At 43.8% G+C, this 26,256-nt stretch overlaps 1 protein-coding gene across 5 annotated transcripts in view; it reads left to right on the top strand.

The window, feature by feature from the left end:
• ppp4r4 (protein phosphatase 4, regulatory subunit 4) overlaps positions 1 to 26,256 on the top strand; it is a 127,789-nt gene that overhangs the window by 84,077 nt on the left and 17,456 nt on the right. For 3 of the 5 annotated variants that reach the window (XR_016497715.1, XM_036985225.2, XM_036985228.2), the window contains exons 10-17: positions 949 to 1,112; positions 4,694 to 4,813; positions 13,520 to 13,597; positions 22,899 to 22,982; positions 23,806 to 23,988; positions 24,588 to 24,693; positions 25,021 to 25,168; positions 25,938 to 26,082. Coding sequence is in view for 4 of the 5 variants with exons in the window: in XM_036985225.2 (XP_036841120.1) it covers positions 949 to 1,112; positions 4,694 to 4,813; positions 13,520 to 13,597; positions 22,899 to 22,982; positions 23,806 to 23,988; positions 24,588 to 24,693; positions 25,021 to 25,168; positions 25,938 to 26,082 (1,028 nt within the window). In the remaining variant the exon portion in view is untranslated. The remainder of the gene's footprint in view (positions 1 to 948; positions 1,113 to 4,693; positions 4,814 to 13,519; positions 13,598 to 22,898; positions 22,983 to 23,805; positions 23,989 to 24,587; positions 24,694 to 25,020; positions 25,169 to 25,937; positions 26,083 to 26,256) is intronic. The other 2 variants (XM_036985226.2, XM_090243095.1) reach the window with 1 other exon arrangement.

The raw sequence follows: 26,256 nt of genomic DNA, 5'->3' as shown, positions 1-26,256 counted from the left end.
ACCATGCACAGAGAAAAAAGATAGCTCAGATGTGCGAGTGCCTTTTGAATTTTGAACCACTTGAATGTAGACATAAATACAATACTTTTTAAAATTAAATACAGTCCTTTTTGTACTAAAGTTTGCAAATGAGGTAATACACATGGCCAAAAGTATATGGACACCCTTTCAAATTAGTGGATTTGGCTATTTCAGCCACACCTGTTGCTGACAGGTGTATAAAATCGAGCACACAGCCATGCAATCTCTATAGACAAACATTGGCAGTAGGATGGCTTTACTGAAGAGCTCAGTGACTTTCAACCTGGCACCGTCATAGGCCGCAACCTTTCCATCAAGTCCGTTTTACTTGATTAAAAGTAAAGATACCTTAATAGAAAATTACTCAAGTTAAAGTGAAAGTCACCCAGTAAAATACTACTTGAGTAAAAGTATAACCTATTTGGTTTTGTCTTTTTCATTTTTTGTTTATGGATAGCTCGGGGCACAGTCCAATACCTAGACAAAATTTACAAATGAAGAATTTGTGTTTTGTGAGTCCGCCAGATAAGAGGCAGTAGGAATGACCAGGAATGTTCTCTTAAGTGTGTGAATTGAATCATTTTCCTGTCTTGCTAAGCATTCAAAATGTAATAAGTCCTGTTGGGTGTCATGGAAAATGTATGGAGTAAAAAGTAAATTATTTTCTTTCTGAATGTAGTGAAGTAAAAGTAAAAGTTGTCAACAATATAAATAGTAGTGATGCAGCTGTCTAAGGCACTTCATCGCAGTGCTAGAGGCTTCACTACAGACCCGGGTTTGATCCCAGGCTGTGTCGCAGCCGACCGCAACCGGGAGACCCATGACCGGGAGGTCAGGCTACATAAACACACACAGGTCCCTTTGTGTGATTCTGATTCCTGTCTGCTAGAGTTGTTCCTATATGGTCCTAATTCTTCTCTCCTGCAGCGTCTTTCACAGAGGAGCAGCACCTGTGGTTCCTGGAGTTCTATAAGAAGCTGTGTGTACTGGGCCTGCAGCATGAAAACGGACACTCGGACAACCAGGTCTATCCGCTGGAGCTGGAGAGCAAGTACGCCCTGGTGCGACGCAATTGCGCCTACAACTTCCCCGTGAGTGACTGCTGACCAACACACACACATATACGCATGCAAACACACACACACAAGTTTCCTACCAACCCTCCCTCCCACTCTTGAACAGTCTCTGAAGTCTAGCAGCACGTTTGAAGGAATCAAGTCTGTAACTGTACCATCTGTCTTTCTGCCTCTGTTTGAAAATGCTTCTGGTCAACTCTTGGTGATTGTTGCCATATTGGTGGCTTAGTTTTTTATAAAAATGTCTCAAGTGTTGCGGCTACATGTTGCAAACACCTTACAATGTTGAAAAGCTTTATAAAGCTTGAACTTTTTGAGTCTATAGAGGGGAATAGTGTGCCTTATAGTCAGTTATTTAACTCACCATACACTATTGTAGAACTGAAATAGTCTTGCCAATAGTGTGTGTGTGTGTGTGTGTGTGTGTGTGTGTGTGTGTGTGTGTGTGTACGCACATGCACGTGGCGTGCATGTGTTGTGGACTTTGTAAAGAGTGTATAGTAGGGTCGGAAAACAAAACAGTATCGCAATACTCGTTTGTATCGTGGCAAGGAAAGAAAACATGAAGCATAATTAACTTCTTTAGAAAAACAGCCCTAATGTTGGAAACAAGCATCAATATGTTGTCATCCAGAGTCACATGTATTTATTTTCCAAGTTAAAGCACACAACATTTTACAAACAGCAGGTTTTTAAAGGACCAAAGAGTTTGGTCTGCTTCGTGTTTTCATTTTTGCCATGAAAAAAATATAGCGAAACTGGTATCGTCACAGCCCTAGTGTACAGTACTGTATACAGTACATTCGGAAAGTATTCAGAACCCTCAACTTTTTCCTCATTTTGTTACGTTACAGCCTTATTCTAAAATGGATTCAATCTTTTTCCCCCATCAATCTACACACAATACCCCATAATGACGAAGCAAAAACAGGTTAACATTTTTGCAAATGTATGAAAAAAAAAAAACTGAAATATCACATTTACTTAAGTATTCAGACCTTTTACTCAGTACTCTGTTGAAGCACCTTTGTCAGCGATTACAGCCTTGAGTCTTCTTGGGTATGACGCTACAAGCTTGGCACACCTATATTTGGAGAGTTTCTCCCATTCTCTGCATATTCTCTCAAGCTCTGTAAATTTGGATGGGGAGGGTCGCTGCAGAGCTTTTTTCAGGTCTCTACTGAGATGTTCAATCATGTTCAAATCCGGGCTTTGGCTGGGCCACTGAAGGACATTCAGAAACTTGTCCCAAAGCCACTCCTGCATTGTCTTGGCTGTGTGCTTAGGATCATTGGCCTGTTTGAAGGTGAACCTTCGCCCCAGTCTGAGGTGCTGAGCACTCTGGAGCAGGTTTTCATCAAGGATCTCTGTACTTTGCTCCGGTCATCTTTTCCTTGATCCTGACTAGTCTCCCAGTCCCTGCCGCTGAAAAACATCCCCACAGCATGATCCTTCCACCACCATGCTTCACTGTAGGGATGGTGCCAGGTTTCCTCCAGACATGATGCTTGGCAATCTTGGTTTCATCAGACCAGAGAATCTTGTTTGTCATGGTCTGAGAGTCTTTAGGTGCCTTTTGGCAAATTTCAAGCTGCAGGGACTGGGAGACATGTGCCTTTTACCATAAAGGCCTGATTGGTGGAGTGCTGCAGAGATGGTTGTCTTTCTGGAAGTTTCTCTCACCTCCACAGGGGAACTCTGTAGCTCTGTCAGAGTGACCATCAGGTTCTTGGGCACCTCCCTGACCAAGGCCCTTCTCCCCCGATTGCTCAGTTTGGCTGGGCGGTTCCAAACTTCTTCCATTGTAAGAATGATGGAGGCCACTTTGTTCTTAGGGACCTTCAATGGTGCAGAAATGTTTTGGTACCCTTCCCCAGAGCTGTGTCTCGACACAATCCTGTCTCGGAGCTCTACAGGCAATTCCTTCGACCTCATGGCTTGGTTTTTGTTCTGACATGCACTGCCAACTATGCGACCTTATAGAAAAAAGTGTATGCCTTTCCAAATCATGTCCAATCAATTGAATTTACCACAGGTGGACTCCAATCAAGTTGTAGAAACATCTGAAAGATGTTCAATGGAAACAGGATGCAGCTGAGCTCAATTTTGAATCTCATAGCAAACATTTCTAAAAACCTGTTTCGCTTTGTCATTATGGGGTGTGTAGATTAATGAGGATTTTTATTTAACCCATTTTAGAATAAGGCTGCAACGTAACAAAATGTGGAAAAAGTCAAGGGGTCTGAATATTTTCCGAATGCACTATACCTGCACGTGTTTTCATGAGTCAGGCATGTGTGTATTTTTAGCACATGGATCCACCTCCTGACCTGCTGAATATAGTGTCTCTGTCATATTCTGTCAGCACGTGGAAGTAAATGTTGTCCCACGGTCATGGGACTTTAGAGAGTTACACACACACACGCATATCATCATACACTCATACACACACGCACAGCCCATGTAATGGGGTCAGGAGGGTAGAGGAGACGCCTGTAACAATAGGCCTGATGAGAGGCCTTGTCCACAGCTCTTTTGTTCCCACAGACAGGGAAGTTCTCCTCCCCTGGTCCAGCTAGTTGTCTGTGCATCACAAATAGCACCCTATTCCCTACATAGTGCACTACGTTTGACAAGGGCCTATAGCTCTGGTCAAAAGTAGTGCACTATGTAGAGAATAGGGTGCCAATTGGTATGCAGCCTAGGTGTGCCCGCTTCGCTCAAGCCCTCAATAATGTATCATTTGGGACTAACTGTGGTGGCAGTTCAAGGTCGTGGTTATTCGGGCACACTGTAGCAAAACGTTTTGCAACAGAATATGAAAACGAAGGCCTCCCGAGTGGCGCAGCGGTCTAAGGCACTGCATCACTATAGTCTGGGTTTCGATCCCAGGCAGTGTCATTACTGGTCGTGACCGGGGGCTCATCGTGCTCTAGCGACTCATTGTGGTGGGCCGAGTGCTTGCAGCCTGAGTTCGGTCGTCAGTTGAACAGTGTTTCCTCCGACACATTGGTGCAGCTTGCTTCCGGGTTAAGCGAGCGGATGTTAAGAAGCGTGGTTTGGCGGGTCATGTTTTGGAGGACGCATGACTCGACCATCGCCTCTCCTGAGTCTGTTGGGGAGTTGCAGCGATGAGACAAGATCGTAATCACGAAACTGGGGAGAAAAAGGGGGTAAAAATGTGTAAGTACCTTCCCGTTTCCCGGGCCAATGCACTCGACCCAGCTGTCTGCAGAGTTGAACCTTGCTAACTGTCTCAAAAGAGAAGGCAAGCATCAGGGAAACTGTCACAAAGTTAATTGCATTTGTTCACCATTTTAGTATGGAATTGTTTTAATTCAAAAGAGTGTTGTTCACACACACTATACAAGACTTACTGCTCCTAGTACTTGTAGATAACTCCAGCCAATTGCATTATTGTGTATGTTCTACAAAGTTTCTACTGAATCTTAGTAAATAAAAGGATGCTTGCATTATGTGGTTATACTAGCCTTGGGGAGTAGAAGATTCCATTTTGATTATGGCAAAAAATGTATCTCAGTTTTCCACAAATTTTGAACAAGTTATCACTCCCTGTGACATCACTTTTTCTACAGGCCATGGTGTTATTCGCTGACCCCAACCACTTCCTGACGGAGCTTTACCCCACCTTCTCCAGTCTGTGTAATGACCCTGAGATCACGGTGCGACGCACAATGGCCGAGGGCTTCCACGAGGTAAGGTGGCTGCTGTTTGGACACTGGCTTATTCTGTTCTGTCAATAAAATACATAAAGAATGTCCATAACTCTGATAGACTGCCAATGTGATTTGTGTCATTACTTAGTTTTGTAAAAAAAAACTCCCCTTGTGACAGGGGGAATGGAAGTGTGTTGTGTGTTGTGTGCAACAGAGAGGGACAGAGAGGGGCTATTGAATGTACAGTGGGTATCATAAGTCCCCCCCCCCCCCTTGGTTTTTTTCAGAATTTGTTGTTACAAAGTGGGATTGAAATAGATTGAATTTTGATTTTTTTTTTTGTCATTGATCTACACAAAATAATCGAATTACTAACAATTTAATAACTAAAATATAGATGTCACTTAAGTATCCAACCCTTTTCTTTAGGCTTAACAAATCGCACAGTAAGTTACATGGACTCACGCTGTGTGAAATAATAGGGATTGACATTATTTTTGAATGACTAACTCTTCCTCTGCCACCCCCATACTTACAACATCAGTAAGGTCCCTCAGTCAAGTATTGAATTTCAAGCACCGTTTCAACTATAAAGACCAGGTAGCTTATCAAAACCCTAATTAAGAAGGGCAGTGATTAGTTGATTGGGAACCATAACAAATCAGACATTGAATATCTCTTTAAGCATGGTTAAGTTAAGACAAAGATACAGTTGACCTTCTGAACTGAGCTGCTGGACAGGAAGGAAACTGCTCAGGGTCCCATGGTTGACAGTGCATCTCAGAGCAAAAACTAAGCCATGAGGTTGAAGGAATTGTCCGTTGAGCTCCAAGACAGGATTGTGTCGAGGCACAGATCTGGGGAAGGGTACCAAAAAAATGTCTGCACCATTGAAGGTCCCCAAGAACACAGCTGGCTGCCTGGCCAAACTGAGCAATCGTGGGGAGAAAGGCCTTGGTCAGAGAGGTGACCAAGAACCGACAGAGCTCTAGAGTTATTCTGTGGAGATGGGAGAACCTTCAAGAAAGACAACCGTCTTTGCAACACTCCACCAATCTGGCTACTCTATGGCCACACCTCAGTAAAAGGCAAATGACAGCGCGCTTGGAGTTTGCCAAAAGGCAACTAAAGGACTCTCAGACCTTAAGAAACAAGATTCTCTGGTCTGATGAAACCCAGATTGAACACCTTGACTGAATGCCAAGCGCCACGTCTGGAGGAAACCTGGCACTATCTCTACGGTGAAGCAGTGGTGGCAGCATCATGCTGTGTGGATGTTATTTTAGAGCCAGAGACTGGGAGACTAGTCAGGATCGAGGGAAAGATGAACGGATTAAAGTACAGAGAGATCCTTGATGAAAACAGGCTCTAGAGTGCTCAGGACCTCAGACTGTGACGAAGGTTCCCCTTTCCAACAGGACAACGACCCTAAGTACACAGCCAAGACAACGCAAGAGTGGCTTTGGGACAGGTTTCTTTCTGAATGTCCTTGAGTGGCCCAGCCAGAGTCCGGACTTGAGCCCGATCGAACATCTCTGAAGAGACCTGAAAATAGCTGTGAAGTGACGCTACCATCCAACTTGACAGAGCTTGAGAGTATCTACAGAGAAGAATGGGAGACACTCCTCCAGTACAGGTATGCCAAGCTTGTAGCGTCATACCCAAGAAGAATCGCGGCTGTAATCGCAACAAATTACTTAGTAAAGGGTCTGAATACTTAGGTAAATGTAATATTTTAGTTTAATTAAATTAGCAAACCTGTTTTTGCTTTGTCATTATTGGGTATTGTGTAGATTTAAATCAATTTCAGAAATAAGGCTGTAATGTAACAAAATGTGTAAAATCTCAACGGTCTGAATACTTTCCCGAATGCACCGGAATTACCTAAATGACAGTGAAAAGAATACAAATATATGGGATAAAATATTCCAAAACATGCAACAAAGCACTAAAGTAATACTGCAAAAAAAAACACAGCACTGCTCAGATCCAGATGCAGACACAGGAGGCGAATAGTGCGAGTCTCAGAATTGATTTCAGTAAAAACAGGCAGGCAATCGGAAGTCAAGGCAGGCAAAGAGTTATAATCCAAATCAGAGTCAGGCAGGTATAGGACAGCAGGCAGGTACAGGGTAAGGACAGGCAGAAAATGTCAGAACCGGGAAGACTAGAAAAATCTAAAACTAGAGCTCGGGAAACACAGGAGCACGCTGGTAGGACTTGACGGGACAAGACAAACTAGCAACAAACAAACAGCAGACAAAGGGCTGTGAGACGGGTTTGGAAACAGGAGACAAAGGACTGTGAGACAGGGGTTTAATTCTAGATACATGGGAAGTGGGATGTATTCGGAGGGTGTGGGGCAACAGAAGGCGAACAGTAGAGGGGCTAAGGACCTTAGATGGGGAAAGGGCCGATAGAACAGGGGGGAAAGTTTGTGGTACTCCATCCGGAGGGGCAGATCCCGATTGGAAAGCCATACCTTCTGCCCAAGACAGTAGCGGGGAGCAGGGTTCTGGTGGCGGTCCGCCTGTCATCGATACCTGGAGGTGATCTTGAGAAAGGCGGCCTGGGCTCTCTTTCAGGTACGGCGACAGAGACGGACAAACATCTGGGCAGAAGGTATGGTGACCTCTTCCTCCGGGAAAACCAGGGGCTGATATCCCAGGGAACACTCAAAAGGTGAGAGACCAGTAGCAGAACAGGAAAGGGTGTTGCGGGCATAATCCATCCACATAAATTCCTGGCTCCAGGTGGTGGGATTGGTGGAGATGAGGCAACGAAGAGTCGTCTTCAGGTCCTGATTGGCTCGCTCCGACAACGTTTTTGGTGGCCCACCATGGTTCCTGACGTCTCCGCTTTCATTACCGCCTGCACTGTGTGCGCGCAGAACAAGACTCCAGGGCAAGCTCCTGCTGGCCTCCTTCAACCACTCCCTGTTCCTCACCGGAACCTGGTCCCATATATCCTTGGACTTCGTCACGGGTCTCCCTGTATCAGAGGGCAACACCACCATCCTTACGGTGATGGATAGGTTTTCCAAAGCCGGCCATTTTATCCCCCTTCCTAAATTGCCCTCAGCTAAGGAGACGGTCCAGCTCATAGTGCAGCACGTCTTCCGGATCCATTGACTTCCGGTCGTCATGGTCTCCGATCGCTGTCCTAAGTTCTCATCTCGGTTCTGGAAGGTGTTCTGCATCCTCATTGGGACATCGGCCAGCCTGTCCTCTGGTTTTCATCCCCAGTCTAACGGCCAATTCGTATTATCACGCCTCTGGCTAAGACCCAGATGCAGACACAGGAGATGGATAGTACGAATTTCTGAGTGTATTTCAGTACAAGGGGCAGGCAATCGGTAGGTCAAGACAGGCAAAGAGTCGTTATCCAAATCAGAGTCAGGCAGGTATATCAAATCAAAGTTTATTTGTCACGTGCCCCAAATAGAACAGGTGTGGACCTTACAGTGAAATGCTTACTTACAGGCTCTAACCAATAGTGCGAAAAAAAGGTGTGTGTGTGTGTTTAAAGAAATAAAACAGTAAAAAGACATTTGAAAATAAGAGTAGCAAGGCTATATACAGACACCGGTTAGTCAGGCTTATTGAGGTAGTATGTACTTGTAGGTATGGTTAAAGTGACTATGCATATATGATGAACAGAGAGTAGCAGTAGCATAAAAAGATGGGTTGGCGGGTGGTGGGACACAATGCAGATAGACCGGTTAGCCAATGTGCGGGAGCACTGGTTGGTCGGGCCAATTGAGGTAGTATGTACGTATAGTTGACTATGCATATAAGTGACTATGCATATAAGATAAACAGAGAGTAGCAGCAGTGTAAAAGAGTGGTTGGGAGGGGGCACACAATGCAAATAGTCCGGGTAACCATTTGGTTACCTGTTCAGGAGTCTTATGGCTTTGGGGTAAAAACTGTTGAGAAGCCTTTTTGTCCTAGACTTGGCACTCCGATACCGCTTGCCATGCAGTAGTAGAGAGAACAGTCTATGACTGGGGTGGCTGGGGTCATTGACAATTTTTAGGACCTTCCTCTGGCACTGCCTGGTGTAGAGGTCCTGGATGGCAGACAGCTTTGCCCCAGTGATGTACTGGGCCGTACGCACTACCCTCTGAAGTTCCTTGCGGTCGGAGGCGGAGCAATTGCCGTACCAGGCAGTGATGCAACCGGTCAGGATGCTCTCGCTGTTGCCGCTGTTGAACCTTTTGAGGATCTTAGGACCCGTGCCAAATCCTTTTAGTTTCCTGAGAGAGAATAGGCTTTGTTGTGCCCTCTTCACGACTGTCTTGGTGTGTTTGGACCATTCTAGTTTGTTGTTGATGTGGACACAAAGGAACTTGAAGCTCTCAACCTGCTCCACTACAGCCCCGTCGATGAGAATGGGGGCGTGCTCGGTGCTCCTTTTCCTGTAGTCCACAACCATCTCCTTAGTCTTGGTTACGTTGAGGGATAGGTTGTTATTCTGGCACCACACGGCCACGTCTCTGACCTCCTCCCTATTGGCTGTCTCGTCGTTGTCGGTGATCAGGCCTACCACTGTTGTGTCGTCTACAATCTTAATGATGTGTTGGAGTCGTGCCTGGCCATGCAGTCGTCGGTAAACAGGGAGTTCAGGAGGGGACTGAGCACGCATCCCTGGGGAGCTCCAGTGTTGAGGATCAGCGTGGCAGATGTGTTGCTCCCTACCTTCACCACCTGGGGATGGCCCGTCAGGAAGTCCAGGATCCAGTTGCAGAGGGAGGTGTTTAGTCCCAGGATCCTTAGCTTGGTGATGAGCTTTGAGGGTACTATGCTGTTGAACGCTGAGCTGTAGTCAATGAATAGCATTCTCACATAGGTGTACCTTTTGTCCAGGTGGGAAAGGGCAGTGTGGAGTGGGATTGAGATTGGATCATCTGTGGATCTGTTTAGGCGGTATGCAAATTGGAGTGGGTCTAGGGTTTGTGGGATAATGGTGTTGATGTGAGGCATGACCAGCCTTTCAAAGCACTTCATGGCTATGGACGTGAGTGCTACGGGTCTGTATTCATTTAGGCTGGTTGCGTCTGCCCTGTGGGGTGTTTAGAGAATATTGTGTGAATCCTGTTTATTGTCGAAAAAATCATAGTCTTATCCGAGGTGAGTGATCGCTGTCTTGATATCCAGAAGCTCTTTTCTGCTGTAAGATACGGTTGCAGAAACATTATGTACAAAATAATTTAAAAATATCGCGAAAAACCCCCACATAATAGCACAATTGGTTAGGAGACCGTAAAACGGCAGCCATCTCCTCCGGCGCCATCTTAGTATAGGACGGCAGGCAGGATCAGGGTCAGGACAGGCAGAACGGTCAGAACTGGGAAGACTAGAAAAAGCAAAAACTAGAGCACGGGAACACGCTGGTAGGACTGGAAACAAGACGAACAGACAAACAGAAAAGGCAGGTATAAATACACATGAGGTAATAGAAAACACCTGGTGGGGGTTGGAGACAACCACAAGACAGGTGAAACAGATCAGGGTCTGACAACATCAAAGCAATACACTTTTTGGCCTGAAGTCAAAGCCTTGTAGTACCAGTCAAAAGTTTGGACACACCTACTAATTCCAGGGTTTTTCTTTATTTTTACTATTTTCTACATTGTAGAATAATAGTGAAAACATCAAAACTATGACATAACGCATATGGAATCATGTTGTAACCAAAAAATTGTTAAACAAATCAAAATATATTTTACATGTAAGATTCTTCTTCCACCCTTTGCCCAGCTTTGCGTACTCTTGGCATTCTCTCAACCAGCTTCATCAGGTAGTCACCTGGAATGCATTTCAATTAACAGGTGTTCCTTGTTAAAAGTTTTCTACAATTTAGGTCTGTCCAAACTTTTGACTGGTACTCTATGTTTGGGGCAAATCCAACATAACACATCACTGAGTTAACTGCCTCCTTATTCTCAAGCATGGTGGTGGCTGCATCATGGTATGGATATGCTTGACATTGGATAAAAATGAACAGGATGGAGCTAATCACAGGCAAAATAAAAGAAGAAAAACAGCTTCAGTATGCTTTATACCAGACACTGGGAGAGGAATTCACCTTTCAGCCGGACAATAACCTGCAAAACAAGGCCAAATCTACGCTGGATTTGCTTACCAAGAAGACAGAGACAGAGTGGCTAAGTTACAGTTTTGACTTAAATCAGATTGAAAATCTATGGCATGACATGAAAATTGCTGTCTATCGATGATCCCCAACAACTTGACAAAGCTTGAAGAATTCTCAAAAGACTAATAGGTAAATGTTGCACAATCCATGTGTGCAAAGCTCTTACCTAATAAGACTCACAGCTGTAATCGCTGCAAAAGGTGTTTCTAACATGTATTGACTCAGCGTGGTGAATACTTATCTAATCAAGGTACTGTATAGCAGTGTTTTCTTTAATATTAGTCTGTAAAAAAATATATATTTCTTTCACTTTGACATTACAAAATATTGTCTGTAGATTGCTGATTTTTTAATTTTTTTAATCAATTTTAATACCACTTTGTAACACCATAAAATGTGAAAAAATCCAAGGGGGATAAATACTTATAATGCCCACTGTAAGCTTAAAAAAAAAAAAAAACTTCTACCCTATATACAGTGGGGCAAAAAAGTATTTAGTCAGCCACCAATTGTGCAAGTTCTCCCACTTAAAAAGATGAGAGAGGCCTGTAATTTTCATCATATGTACACTTCAACTATGACAGACAAAATTAGAAAAAAAATCTAGAAAATCACATTGTAGGATTTTTAATGAATTTATTTGCAAATTATGGTGGAAAATAAGTATTTGGTCACCTACAAACAAGCAAGATATCTGGCTCTCACAGACCTGTAACTTTTTCTTTAAGAGGCTCTTCTGTCCTCCACTCGTTACCTGTATTAATGGCACCTGTTCGAACTTGTTATCAGTATAAAAGACACATATCCACAACCTCAAACAGTCACACTCCAAACTCCACTATGGCCAAGACCAAAGAGCTGTCAAAGGACACCAGAAACAAAATTGTAGACCTGCACCAGGCTGGGAAGACTGAATCTGCAATAGGTAAGCAACTTGGTTTGAAAAAATCAACTGTGGGAGCAATTATTAGGAAATGGAAGACATACAAGACCACTGTTAATCTCCCTCAATCTGGGGCTCCACGCAAGATCTCATCCCGTGGGGTCAAAATGATCACAAGAACGGTGAGCAAAAATTCCAGAACCACATGGGGGGACCTAGTGAAGGACCTGCAGAGAGCTGGGACCAAAGTAACAAAGCCTACCATCAGTAACACACTACGCCACCAGGGACTCAAATCCTGCAGTGCCAGACGTGTCCCCCTGCTTAAGCCAGTACATGTCCAGGCCCGTCTGAAGTTTGCTAGAGAGCATTTGGATGATCCAGAAGAAGATTGGGAGAATGTCATATGGTCAGATGAAACCAAAATATCACTTTTTGGTAAAAACTCAACTCGTCGTGTTTGGAGGACAAAGAATGCTGAGTTGCATCCAAAGAACACCATACCTACTGTGAAGCATGGGGGTGGAAACATCATGCTTTGGGGCTGTTTTTCTGCAAAGGGACCAGGACGACTGATCCGTGTAAAGGAAAGAATGAATGGGGCCATTTATCGTGAGATTTTGAGTGAAAACCTCCTTCCATCAGCAAGGGCATTGAAGATGAAACGTGGCTGGGTCTTTCAGCATGACAATGATCCCAAACACACCGCCCGGGCAACGAAGGAATGGCTTCGTAAGAAGCATTTCAAGGTCCTGGAGTGGCCTAGCCAGTCTCCAGATCTCAACCCCATAGAAAATCTTTGGAGGGAGTTGAAAGTCAGTGTTGCCCAGCAACAGCCCCAAAACATCACTGCTCTAGAGGAGATCTGCATGGAGGAATGGGCCAAAATACCAGCAACAGTGTGTGAAAGCCTTGTAAAGACTTACAGAAAACGTTTCACCTCTGTCATTGCCAACAAAGGGTATATAACACATTATTGAGATAAACTTTTGTTATTGACCAAATACTTATTTTCCACCATAATTTGCAAATAAATTCATAAAAAATCCTACAATGTGATTTTCTGGATTTGTTTTCCTCATTTTGTCTGTCATAGTTGAAGTGTACCTATGATGAAAATTACAGGCCTCTCATCTTTTTAAGTGGGAGAACTTGCACAATTGGTGGCTGACTAAATACTTTTTTGCCCCACTGTATCTATGGGTAACAGGGTTGACGTGTTACGCTCAAATTTTTTCAACACAAAATACCTGAAAATGGACAAAAAGAGTAGGACCAGCTCACCTGCATGATTTGACTATAAGATGGTCAATGCAGTGAAAATTGTTTTTTTTTAAGCCTTTGTGTCTTAGCCAATCCATGGCAAGGACAAAAAGACCCACCAATGCCTTGCGGCTGAACAAACATACCAAATTTGATAGCATGTTTCTTGAGTTATATTAGCTACAAATATTATGTATGTCCCAGATCCTCATCCAAAAGTAATTTCTGTGTGCTACATTTCAGAGCAATTCAAAATGTGATAGATCACACTGACAGAACCCGATGGAGTTTGACAGCCTGAATTCCAATTTGATGTAGTCTGAATCGATTAGTCTAATTACCTGAAATAGAAATGGATTTGACCTCAAAATCTGGTTGTGTATGCCAACACATAACGTCACAATTTCTCTTCTCCCCTCTTCTTCCCTATGATCGCTCAGATTGTCAAGCTGTTGGGCCCCAATGTCCACTTCATTCACAAGGAGCTGGTTGTGTTACTGCAGGACGACTCACTTGAGGTGAGACACGCAGAAGACTCATTTTGTTTAAAGTATGTTTGAAATATGTAGTAAACTAGAAAAGTGCTGGCTAGCTTGTATTAAGGTATTTATGGTTGTGAAATAAGTTATGGTATTGGTAGTGACTTCAGTAGTAATGGTAGTGACTGGTTATAGTGTAAAAAGTAGGTACATGGACAGATTGATTGATAGAACGATGGATAGGATAGCAAGGACATGTGAAATTTGATTTTCTGTCTAGATTGAACGGTTCAAGAGATACTTGTTATTGTTGGTGGGTTATTATATGCTCATTTATGATCAAACAAATCATCTGAACGGAGCTATGTAATTTACACTAGAGGGGTTTTAATATATATTTATTTTTTAAATGTGTTATTTTATTATTATTTTGTATAAAAAATGTTTACCCCTTTTTCTCCCCAATTTCGTGGTATCCAATTGGTAGTTTACAGTCTTGTCCCATTGCTGCAACACCCGTACTGACTCGGGAGAGGCGAAGGTTGAGAGCCACACAACCCAGCCAAGCCGCGCTGCTTGTTGACACAATGCCGCTTAACCCGGAAGCATTGTCAGAGGAAACACAGTACACCTGGCGACCGTGTCAGCGTGCATTGCGCCAGACCAGCCACAGGATTCGCTAGTGCGCGATGCAACAAGAACATCCCTGCCGGCCAAACCCTCCCCTAACCCGGACGACGCTGGGCCAATTGTGCGCCGCCCAATAGGTCTCCCGGTCGGGGCCGGCTGCGACAGAGCGTGGACTCGAACCAGGATCTCTAGTGGCACAGCTAGCACTGCGATGCCGTGCCTTAGACCACTGCGCATTACTGCACTAGCATCGAATAGTCCCCGCGATATGCACATTTTTAGAGAAGTCAGGAACCAATATACACAGGCAGTTAGGAAAGCAAAGGCTAGCTTTTTCAAACAGAAATTTTCATCCTGTACTTCTAAATCCCAAAAGTTTTGAGACACTATAAAGTCCATGGAGAATAAGAGCACCTCCTCCCAGCTGCCCACTGTACTGAGGCTAGGAAACAATGTCACCACCGATAAATCCACGATAATCGAGAATTTCAATAAGCATTTCTCTAAGGCCGGCCATGCTTTCCACCTGGCTACCCCAACCCCAGCAGCAACTCGCCCAAGCTCCCCCCGCTTCTCCTTCACCCAAATCCAGACAGCTGATGTTCTGATAGAGCTGCAAAATCTGGATCCCTACAAATCAGTTGGGCTATACAATCTGGACCCTCTCTTCTTAAATTATCCTCCGCCTTGTTGCAACCCCTATTACTAGTCTGTTCAACCTCTCTTTCGTATCATTTGAGATTACTAAAGATTGGAAAGCGGCCGTGGTCATCCCCCTCTTCAAAGGGGGAGACACTCTATACCCAAATTGTTACAGACCTATATCCAACCTGCCCTGCCTTTCTAAAGTCTTGGAAAACCAAGTTAACAAACCGATCACCAACCATTTCGAATCACACTGTACCTTCTTGCTATGCAATCCGGTTTCCTAGCTGGTCATGGGTGCACTTCAGCCACGCTCAAGGTCCTATCGTAACCTCCATCGATAAAGACAGTACTGTGCAGCCGTCTTCATCGACCTGGCCGAGGCTTTCGACTCTGTCAATCACGTATTCTTAACGGCAGACTCAACAGCCTTGGTTTCTGTAATGACTGCCTCGCCTGGTTCACTAACTACTTCTCTGATAGAGTTCAATGTCAAATCGGAGGGCCTGTTATCCGGACTACTGGAAGTCTTTATGTGGGTGCCACAGGGTTTAATTCTCGGGCCGACTCTTGTCTCTGAATATATCAATGATGTCGCTTTTGCTGCGGGTGATTCTTTGATCCACCTCTACGCAGACGACACCATTCTGTATACTTCTGGCCCTTCTTTGGACACTGTGTTAACAAACCTACAAACGAGCTTCAATGCCATACAACACGCCTTCCGTGGCCTCCAACTGCTCTTATATGCAAGTAAGACGAAATGCATGCCCTTCAACTGATCGCTGCCCACACCCGCCCGCCCGACTAGCATCACTACTCTGGACGGTTCTGACTTAGTGTGGACAACTACAAATATCTAGGTGTCTGGCTAGACTGTAAACTCTTCTTCCAGACTCGTATTAAGCATATCCAATCCAAAATTAAATCTAGAAATGGCTTCCTATTTCACAACAAATCCTCCTTCACTCATGCTGCCTAACATACCCTCGTAAAACTGACTATCCTACCGATCCTTGACTTCGGCGATGTCATTTACAAAATATCCTCCAACACTCTACTCAACAAATTGGATGAAGTCTATCACAGTGCCATCCGTTTTGTCACCAAAGCCCCATATACTACCCACCACTGCGACCTGTATGCTCTCGTTGGCTGGTCCTCGCTTCATATTTGTCGCCAAACCCACTGGCTCCAGGTCATCTATAAGTCTTTGCTAGGTAAAGCTCCGCCTTATCTCAGCTCACTGGTCACCATAGCAACACCCACCCGTAGCACGCGCTCCAGCAGGTATATTTCACAACACCCCCTTTGGCCGCCTTTCTTTCCAGTTCTCTGCTGACAATGACTGGGACGAATTTCAAAAATCACTGAAGTTGGAGACTTAAATCTCCCTCACTAACTTTAAGCATCAGCTATCAGAGCAGCTTACCGATCGCTGCAGCTGTACACAACCCATCTGTAAATAGCCCATCCAACCTACTACCTACCTCATTCCATATTTGTTTTTGTTTGGCACACCAGTATTTCTACATGCACATCCTCATCTGCACGTCTCCAGTGTTAATTTCTAAATTGTAATTACTTTGTCACTATGGCCTATTTATTGCCTTACCTCCTTACTTCATTTGCACACACTATATACAGATTTTTCTATTGTGTTATTAACTGTATGTTTTTTTATCCCATGTGTAACTCTGGGTTGTTTATGTGGCACTGCTTTTGCTTTATCTTGGCCATGTTGCAGTTGTAAATGAGAACTTGTTCTCAACTGGCCTATCTGGTTAAATAAAGGTGAAATAAAAAAAATAAACCTCTGGAGGCTACACTAGAGTAGATTTGAAGTCGGTTCCGTGTTTGTAGCTCAAAGTGTCTAGAACCCCATTGAAAGTAATTGGAACCCAAGTTAATTTATGCAAATGTATGCAAACCTAAATATCACTTTAAGGTAATGGTTATGAATCTTTAAAGTGTTTATATCATCCTGAAGTTAGTTTGGTGTTTCTATCTTAAATGGTTAGAAAGCAGTATTTTGAACATGTTAATTGAACCAATGTTAATTATGCACATTTAAAACCAATATCAAATCAAATCAAATTTTATTGGTCATGAACACATATTTAGCAGATCTTATTGTGGGCGTAGCAAAATGCTTGTGTTCCTAGCTCCAACAGTGCAGTAGTATCTAACAATTCACAACAATACACACAAATCTGAAAGTAAAATAATGTAATAAAGAAATATAACTATTAAGACGAGCAATGTCGGACTGGCATTGACTAAAATACAGTAGAATAGAATACAGCATATAAATATGAAATTAGTAAAGCAGTATGTAAACATTATTAAAGTGACTAGTGTTTCATAATTACACTGACCAGTGATCCCATGTCTATGTACAGTTGAAGTCAGAAGTTTACATACACCTTAGCCAAATACATTTAAACTCAGTTTTTCACAATTCCTAACATTTAATCCTAGTAAAAATTCCCTGTCTTAGGTCAGTTAGGATCACCACTTTATTTAAAAAAATGTGAAATGTCAGAATAATAGTAGAGTGATTTATTTCAGCTTTTATTTATTTCATCACATTCCTAGTAGGTCAGAAGGTCACATACACTCAATTAGTATTTGGTAAAATTGCCTTTCAATTGTTTAACTTGGGTCAAATGTTTCGGGTAGCCTTCCATAAGCTTCCCACAATAAGTTGGGTGAATTTTGGCCCATTCCTCCTGACAGAGCTGGTGTAACTGAATCAGGTTTGTAGGCCTCCTTGCTCACACATGCTTTTTCAGTTCTGCCCACAAATTTTCTATAGGATTGAGGTCGGGGCTTTTAATGGCCACTCCAACACCTTGACTTTGTTGTCCGTAAGTCATTTTTCCACAACTTTGGAAGTATGCTTGGGGTCATTGTCCATTTGGAAGACCATTTGCTGCCAAACTTTAACTTCCTGACTGGTGTCTTGAGATGTTGCTTGAATATATCCACATAATTGACCTTCCTCATGATGCCGACTATTTTGTGAAGTGCACAAGTCCCTCCAGCAGCAAAGCACCCCCACAACATCATGCTGCCACCCCTATACTTCACGGTTGGGATGGTGTTCTTCAGCTTCCAAGCCTACCTCTTTTTCCTCCAAATATAACAATGGTCATTATGGCCAAACAGTTCCAGATTACATTTTTCCAAAAAGTACGATCTTTGTCCCCATGTGCAGTTGCAAACCGTAGTCTGGCTTTTTTATGTCACTTTTGGAGCAGTGGCTTCTTCCTTGCTGAACAGCCTTTCAGGTTACGTTGATATAGGACTCGTTTTACTGTGGATATGGATACTTTTGTACCTGTTTCCTCCATCTTCACAGGGTCCTTTGCCATTGTTCTGGGATTGATTCGCACTTTTCGCACCAAAGGTCGTTCATCTCTAGGAGACAGAACGCGTCTCCTTCCTGAGTGGTATGATGGCTGCGTAGTGTTTATACTTGCGTACTATTGTTTGTACAGATGAACATGGTACTTTCAGGCGTTTGGAAATTGCTCCCAAGGATGAACCAAAGTTGTGGAGGTCTAAAAGAAATTCTGAGGTCTTGGCTGATTTATTTTGATTTTCCCATGATGTCAAGCAAAGAGGCACTGAGTTTGAAGGTAGGCCTTGAAATACATCCACAGGTACACCTCCAATTGACTCTAATGATGTCAATTAGCTTATCAGAAGCTTCTAAAGCCATGACATAATTTTCTGGAATTTTCCAATCTGTTTAAAGGCACAGTCAACTTAGTGGATGTAAACTTCTGACACACTGGAATTGTGATACAGTGAATTATAAGTTAAATAATCTGTCTGTTAACAATTGTTGGAAAAATTACTTGTCATGCACAAAGTAGATGTCCTAACCGACTTGCCAAAACTGCCGTTTGTTAACAAGAAATTTGTGGAGTGGTTGAAAAACTAGTTTTAATGACTCCAACCTAAGTGTATGTAAACTTCCGACTTGAACTGTATATAGGGCAGCAGCCTTTGAGGTGCAGGGTTGAATACCCGGGTGGTAGCCAGCTAGTGATGGCCGTTTAACAGTCTGATGGCCTTGAGAAGAAGCTGTTTTTCAGTCTCTCGGTCTCAGCTTTGATGCACCTGTACTGATCACGCCTTCAGGATGGCAGCGGGGTGAACAGGCCGTGGCTCAGGTGATTGACATCCTTGATGATCTTTTTGGCCTTTCTGTGACATCGGGTGCTGTAGGTGTCCTGGAGGGCAGGCAGTGTGCCCACTGTGATGCGTTGGGCAGACCGCACCACCCTCTGGGGAGCCCTGTGGTTGCAGGCTGTGCAGTTGCTGTACCAGGCGTTGTTACAGCCCTACAGGATGCTCTCAATTGCACATCTGTAAAAAAAAAAAAATGAGGATCTTAGGGGCCAAGACAAATTTCTTTATTCTGAGGTTGAAGAGGCGCTGTTGCGCCTTCTTCATCACACTGTATGTGTGGGTGGACTATTCCAGATTGTCAGTGATGTGTATGCCGAGGAGCTTTTCATCTTCTCCACTGCAGTCCCGTCGATGTGGATAGGGGTGTGCTCCCTCTGCTGTTTCCTGAAGTCCACGCTGTTTCCTGAAGTCCTTTGTTTTGTTGACATTGGGTGAGAGGTCATTTTCCTGGCACCACTCCGCCAGGGCCCTCACCTCCTCCCTGTAGGCTGTCTCATCATTGTTGGTAATCAAGCCTGCTACTTTTGTGTCATCTGCAAACTTGATTATTGAGTTTTAGGCATGCTTGGCCACACAGTCATGGGTGAACAGGGAGTACAGGAGGGGGCTGAGCATGCACCCTTGTGGGGCCCCTGTGTTGAGGATCAGCGATGTGGAGGTCTTGTTTCCTACCTTCACCACCCGGGGGCCGGCTCGTCAGAAAGTCCAGGACCCATTTGCACAGGGCAGGGTTCAGACCCAGGGCCCCAAGCTTAAGGATGAGCTTGGAGAGTACTATGGTGTTGAATGCTGAGCTATAGTCAATGAACAGCATTCTTACATAGGTATTCCTCTTGTCCAGATGGGATAGGGCAGTGTGCAGTGCGATGGCGATTGCATTGTCTGTTGATCTATTGGTGCGGTATGCAAATTGAATTCGATCTAGGGTGTCAAGTAAGGTAGAGGTGATATGATCCTTAACTAGTCTCTCAAAGCACTTCATGATGACAGAAGTGAGTGCTACAGGACGATAGTCATTTAGTTCAGTTACCTTTGCTTTCCTTGGTACATGAACAATGGTGGACATCTTGAAGCAAGTGGGGACAGCAGACTGGGATAGGGAGAGATTGAATATGTCCGTAAACACTCCAGCCAACTGGTCTGCGCATGCTCTGAGGACGCGGCTAGAGATGCCTTCAGGGCTGGCAGCCTTGCGATGGTTAATACGCTTCAATGTTGTTATCAAGTCAGCTACGGAGAACGAGACCCTACAGTCCTTGGGAGCAGGCCACATCGGTGGCACTGTGTTATCCTCAAAGCGGGCGAACAAGGTGTACAGTGCCTTGTGAAAGTATTCGGCCCCCTTGAACTTTGCGACCTTTTGCCACATTTCAGGCTTCAAACATAAAGATATAAAACTGTATTTTTTTGTGAAGAATCAACAACAAGTGGGACACAATCATGAAGTGGAACGAGATTTATTGGATATTTCAAACTTTTTTAACAAATCAAAACCTGAAAAATTGGGCGTGCAAAATTATTCAGCCCCTTTACTTTCAGTGCAGCAAACTCTCTCCAGAAGTTCAGTGAGGATCTCTGAATGATCCAATGTTGACCTAAATGACTAATGATGATAAATACAATCCACCTGTGTGTAATCAAGTCTCCGTATAAATGCACCTGCACTGTGATAGTCTCAGAGGTCCGTTAAAAGTGCAGAGAGCATCATGAAGAACAAGGAACACACCAGGGAGGTCCGAGATACTGTTGTGAAGAAGTTTAAACCCAGATTTGGATACAAAAAGATTTCCCAAGCTTTAACATCCCAAGGAGCACTGTGCAAGCGATAATATTGAAATGGAAGGAGTATCAGACCACTGCAAATCTACCAAGACCTGGCCGTCCCTCTAAACTTTCAGCTCATACAAGGAGAAGACTGATCAGAGATGCAGCCAAGAGGCCCATGATCACTCTGGATGAACTGCAGAGATCTACAGCTGAGGTGGGAGACTCTGTCCATAGGACAACAATCAGTCGTATATTGCACAAATCTGGCCTTTATGGAAGAGTGGCAAGAAGAAAGCCATTTCTTAAAGATATCCATAAAAAGTGTTGTTTAAAGTTTGCCACAAGCCACCTGGGAGACACACCAAACATGTGGAAGAAGGTGCTCTGGTCAGATGAAACCAAAATTTAACTTTTTGGCAACAATGCAAAACGTTATGTTTGCGTAAAAGCAACACAGCTGAACACACCATCCCCACTGTCAAACATGGTGGTGGCAGCATCATGGTTTGGGCCTGCTTTTCTTCAGCAGGGACAGGGAAGATGGTTAAAATTGATGGGAAGATGGATGGAGCCAAATACAGGACCATTCTGGAAGAAAACCTGATGGAGTCTGCAAAAGACCTGAGACTGGGACGGAGATTTGTCTTCCAACAAGACAATGATCCAAAACATAAAGCAAAATCTACAATGGAATGGTTCAAAAATAAACATATCCAGGTGTTAGAATGGCCAAGTCAAAGTCCAGACCTGAATCCAATCGAGAATCTGTGGAAAGAACTGAAAACTGCTGTTCACACATGCTCTCCATCCAACCTCACTGAGCTCGAGCTGTTTTGCAAGGAGGAATGGGAAAAAAATTCAGTCTCTCGATGTGCAAAACTGATAGAGACATACCCCAAGCGACTTACAGCTGTAATCGCAGCAAAAGGTGGCGCTACAAAGTATTAACTTAAGGGGGCTGAATAATTTTGCACGCCCAATTTTTCAGTTTTTGATTTGTTAAAAACGTTTGAAATATCCAATAAATGTCGTTCCACTTCATGATTGTGTCCCACTTGTTGTTGATTATTCACAAAAAAATACAGTTTTATATATTTGTGTTTGAAGCCTGAAATGTGGCAAAAGGTCGCAAAGTTCAAGGGGGCCGAATACTTTCGCAAGGCACTGTATATCTTTTCCTGGAGACGACTTTGGTGTCCGTGACTTGTCTTGTTTTCCCTTTGTAATCCGTGATTGTCTGTAGCCCCTGCCAAATACGTATTGTGTCTGAGCCATTGAATTGCGACTCCACTGTCTCTGTACCTACGTTTTGCCTGTTTGATTGCCTTACGGAGGGAACAACTACACTGTTTGTATTCAACCATATTCCCAGTCACCTTGCCATGGTTAAATGCGTGGTTCGCGCTTTCAGTTTTGCACAAATGCTGCCATCTATCCACGGTTTCTGCTTTGGGTAGGTTTTAATAGTCACAGTGGTAACAACATCCCCTATACATTTCCTGATGAACTCAGTCACCCTGCCCGTGTATACGTCAATGTTTTTCTCAGAGGCTACACAGAACATATCCCAGTCCGCATGATGAAAACAATCTTGAAGCATGGATTCCGATTGGTCAGACAAGTGTTGAGTAGACCGTAGCACGTGTACTTCCTGTTTGAATTTCTGACTATAGGAAGGGAGGAGGAAAATGTAGTCTTGATCTGATTTGCCGAAGGGAGGGTATGGGAGGGCCATGTAGGCATCCCGGAAGGGGGAGTAACAGTGGTCCAGCGTTTTTGCAGCGCGGGTACTACAGTCAATGTGTTGAAAGAACTTCGGTTGCATTTGCTTCGTTTAAACCCCCAGCTACAATAAATGCCGCCTCAGGGTGTATGGTTTCCAGTTTGCACAAAGTCCAGTGTAGTTCAGTCATGGAATTGGCTTGAGGGGGAATATACATGGCTGTGACTATAACCGAAGATAATTCTCTTGGAAGGTAATACGGTCGGCATTTGATTATGACAATTATGAAGACCATGATGTTAACGATGATGATGATTATGAAGATGACAACAACAATCATGATAGTGATGATGATGTTTTTATTCTGTGCAGGTATTAGATGCATTGCTAAGCCACCTTCAGGAGACTCTGGAGTTGGCCACATCGAGAGGAGAAGGGCCAGGACCTGAGAGCAAGGTACGTACCCCCGTCTATGGTCTACTGCTCTGGGCCTGTACCCACAAAATTTCTCAGAGTAGGAATGCTGATCTTGGATCTGTCCATATAATCTTATCATGATTTAAACTGATCCTAGATCAGCTCTCCTACTCTGAGCGGCTTTGTGGATACTTACCCAGGTCTAGTAGTCTTTGTAAATGAGCTAACCCCCTCTGTTGGTTGATTCTGTGTGGTGCAGCTATCATATATAAAGCTATATGCATGCACATGATTGAATGCTCCCAGTCTTATTCAACGTGTGTGGGTACCTATGTTTCAGACATTTTGAACCCTGAACCTACTAATTGTGCATACACTACTGTTTATCTCATAAAATCAGTTTTTGCACTACTTAAAAAAATAATAATAACCTATGTCCCACTCCTCTCATACTCTCTCTAATGTTTCACTCTGTGTTGTTTCGTTCGTTTTATCTTTCCTCTCTTTGTCATCTTCTCACTCTGGCGATGTTTCTGTATCTCAATCTTTTTTTTGGTTTTTTCTTATCTCTGTGCCCCCTCTCTCCCCCCTGCCCCCTCTCTACTCATTATTGTATTTCTCCACCCTCTGTCTCTGTCTGTACCTCTCTCACCATATTATTTTTTAACTCTTACCTACACACTTCCATCTCTTTCTCTCCCTCCTTCTCCCTTTGTCTACCCCACCTCCTCAATGCCTTTTTTCTCTCCTTCCACTCAACCTCACCCTTCTTTCTTATACACTTTGTGCCTCCCCCTTCCTCCATGCCCGTCTTCATTTCTCTCTCCCACCGGTCTCCCCTCCCTCCCGATGGTGGGTCCAGCAGCTGATTGTCCCCGAGCTGGTCCCGGCGCTGGCAGCGGCCGAGCAGAAGGCTGCCTTGTCGCTCCGCTGGCGGGTGCATGAGAGACTGCTGCAACGCTATGCCTGCCTGCCCCGTGTTGTTTCCGCCGACCAGATCTACTTCCGCTTCCTGCAGAGGATGTTCGCCATCGTCACCACCAACGTGAGACTAGTATACATAGGGAGAATCTAAATGGACAAACTCACTTTGAATTACGTAATTGATTATAGTTAGGGTTTGGTTTAATCTCAGGGTTAGGGTTACAGTTATGGCTGCCATGCCAGTCACATATTTTATACATATTGTAGCTACACACATACGTTGATGAACTAGCCTGAGACCTGAGTAACCTTGCCTAAGACTTGTGTTAGCTCCCTGAGCCAATGCCTAATCTTCAGCTCAATGACCTTACACATTCTTGCATTGTACAGTGTACGACCCAGGTACATTCTATTCTGACATCAATTCCCAATGAAAAACACAATGTTGTTTCAATGTTTCATTGTTAAACGATGTGTTCATCTCTGGTATTAGATGAGTTGATGTAGGATAGAACTTTATTCAACTATCCCACAAGAGATAGAAAAGATAGAAACTATAAAATGGAAATCCTACATTGTGTTAACAGCAGGCTGAGGATATATCTCAAGTGGCACCCTATTCCCTTCATAGTGCACTGCACTATCAAAGGAATCGGCTGCCATTTGGGACAAACACTCTGTCTCTGCTCACTGAGTGTGTCTACTCCGTGTTGTTGCCAGAACGTTCTCCCAGTCCAGAGAGAGGCGGCCAGGACGCTGTGTATGTTCCTACGCTACAACCGCAAGCAGGAGCAGCGGCAAGAGATCATCGGCAAAGTGCTGCAAGGTGTGTGTCTGTCTGTCTGTCAATAAGTCTGTCTGTCTAGTGTCTCTGTCTGTCTATACATCTATCTATTTTGTTTGCCGACAAGGTTGACAAAAATAAACAATACAATGCAGACATCTATACGGAAAAAGTGTTGTCACAGGTGCCAGTACAACCTGTGCCATGATAGATTTGCTAAGCAAATGGCTCCCAATTCCTCAACGGTGTTACCTAGAATAAAATAAATTACTCCTAATGTTTTGCGCAAATGTGTTAGTTTGTGTGACTTTTGTAATGTAATGTAATGTATATCCTGCCTTCTCCCCCTTCCCTCCCCCTCGTTTCCAGAGCTTGCTCAGGGCAGAAGTTACTGGAACAGGCTTCGCTACCTGGACCTGTGTGAGATTGCCATGGAGCTCTTCTCAAAGGCCTACTTCTGCAAACACTTCCTCATCCAGGCTCTGGAGCTGGTTAATGACCCTGTAGCCAACGTCAGGTACTGGATTCAGTAATTAATAAGTTACTTAAAAGGACAAGCAGGGATTCAAACGACAAACGTCTGTCCCACCACTTTTTTTGGTGAACATCTGAAGAATGGGCATGGAGAAAAGTAATACTCTCAAATTCATATACGGAGTTATGGATTCATGGACGTCATCCATTTAACCATGTTTTGAGGCTATACCGGATTTGTTTAGAATTAAATTGTTCACAAATAATGGAGTGAAACATGTTTATATTTTGGGTTCCGTTGGGGTACGACAGTTGAACTAAGCCCATGAGTAATTTATAAGTTACTGTATATTCTTCAAGAGTAAATGGCTACATATGATTAATTTAAAAGTCAAAACCAATCCCAGATTGCTCCTTTAATTCCATAATTAGATTTTTTGAGTGCTTTTCTAGATGCTTTACTTCATATGGAGACACCTCATCCATCATCAATGGCATCCATTTCTTGGCAGCCATTTCTTGTACAAGCTCACCACACATCCGCTTGTACATTTGCTCTCGTGGTGGGACATCTAACTTTGTGTGCTGTTGTAGGCAATGGATGAAAGATGATCTTAGTACTATGGAGCTTTAGAGAAATTCATCCTCTGAGTATGCCATGTATATTGGCCATGGTCATGTTCAGTAAGCACTCCCTTGCAAAACGTTTTGCAACAGAAAATGAAAATCTACATTCTTATTGGACACACTCAGGTTGTGCCCTCCCTGTTATAATTGTTTTTCCTGTTTTGTGCCAAATAAACATGACCCAGGTATAAGCTGTGCCACATGCTGCCCCAGCTGAGGTCCACCATCAGGCTGCCTGCAGACAAACACCTCCTGCAACAGCTGGAGTTCTGCGTCCGCAAGCTACTCTGTCGGGAGAAGGACAAGGATGTGGTGGCCACCGTCCGCAAGGTGAGGGAGGGAGGGGTGGATGATATTACTGAGTACTATTTCAATTTGGGTCACTTAGAAATGTCCTTGTTTTTTAAAGAAAAGCAAATTTTTTGTCCATTAAAATAACATCAAATTGATCAGAAATACAGTGTAGACATTGTTAATGTTGTAAATGACCATTGTAGCTGAAAA

This window comes from Oncorhynchus mykiss, chromosome 8 (assembly GCF_057628025.1).
Source record: "Oncorhynchus mykiss isolate SJ-2025 chromosome 8, ASM5762802v1, whole genome shotgun sequence".
In the NCBI taxonomy this organism is placed as follows: domain Eukaryota; kingdom Metazoa; phylum Chordata; class Actinopteri; order Salmoniformes; family Salmonidae; genus Oncorhynchus; species Oncorhynchus mykiss.
Note: the sequence above shows the minus strand (reverse complement) of the source record. Positions and strands in the feature narration are given on the sequence as shown.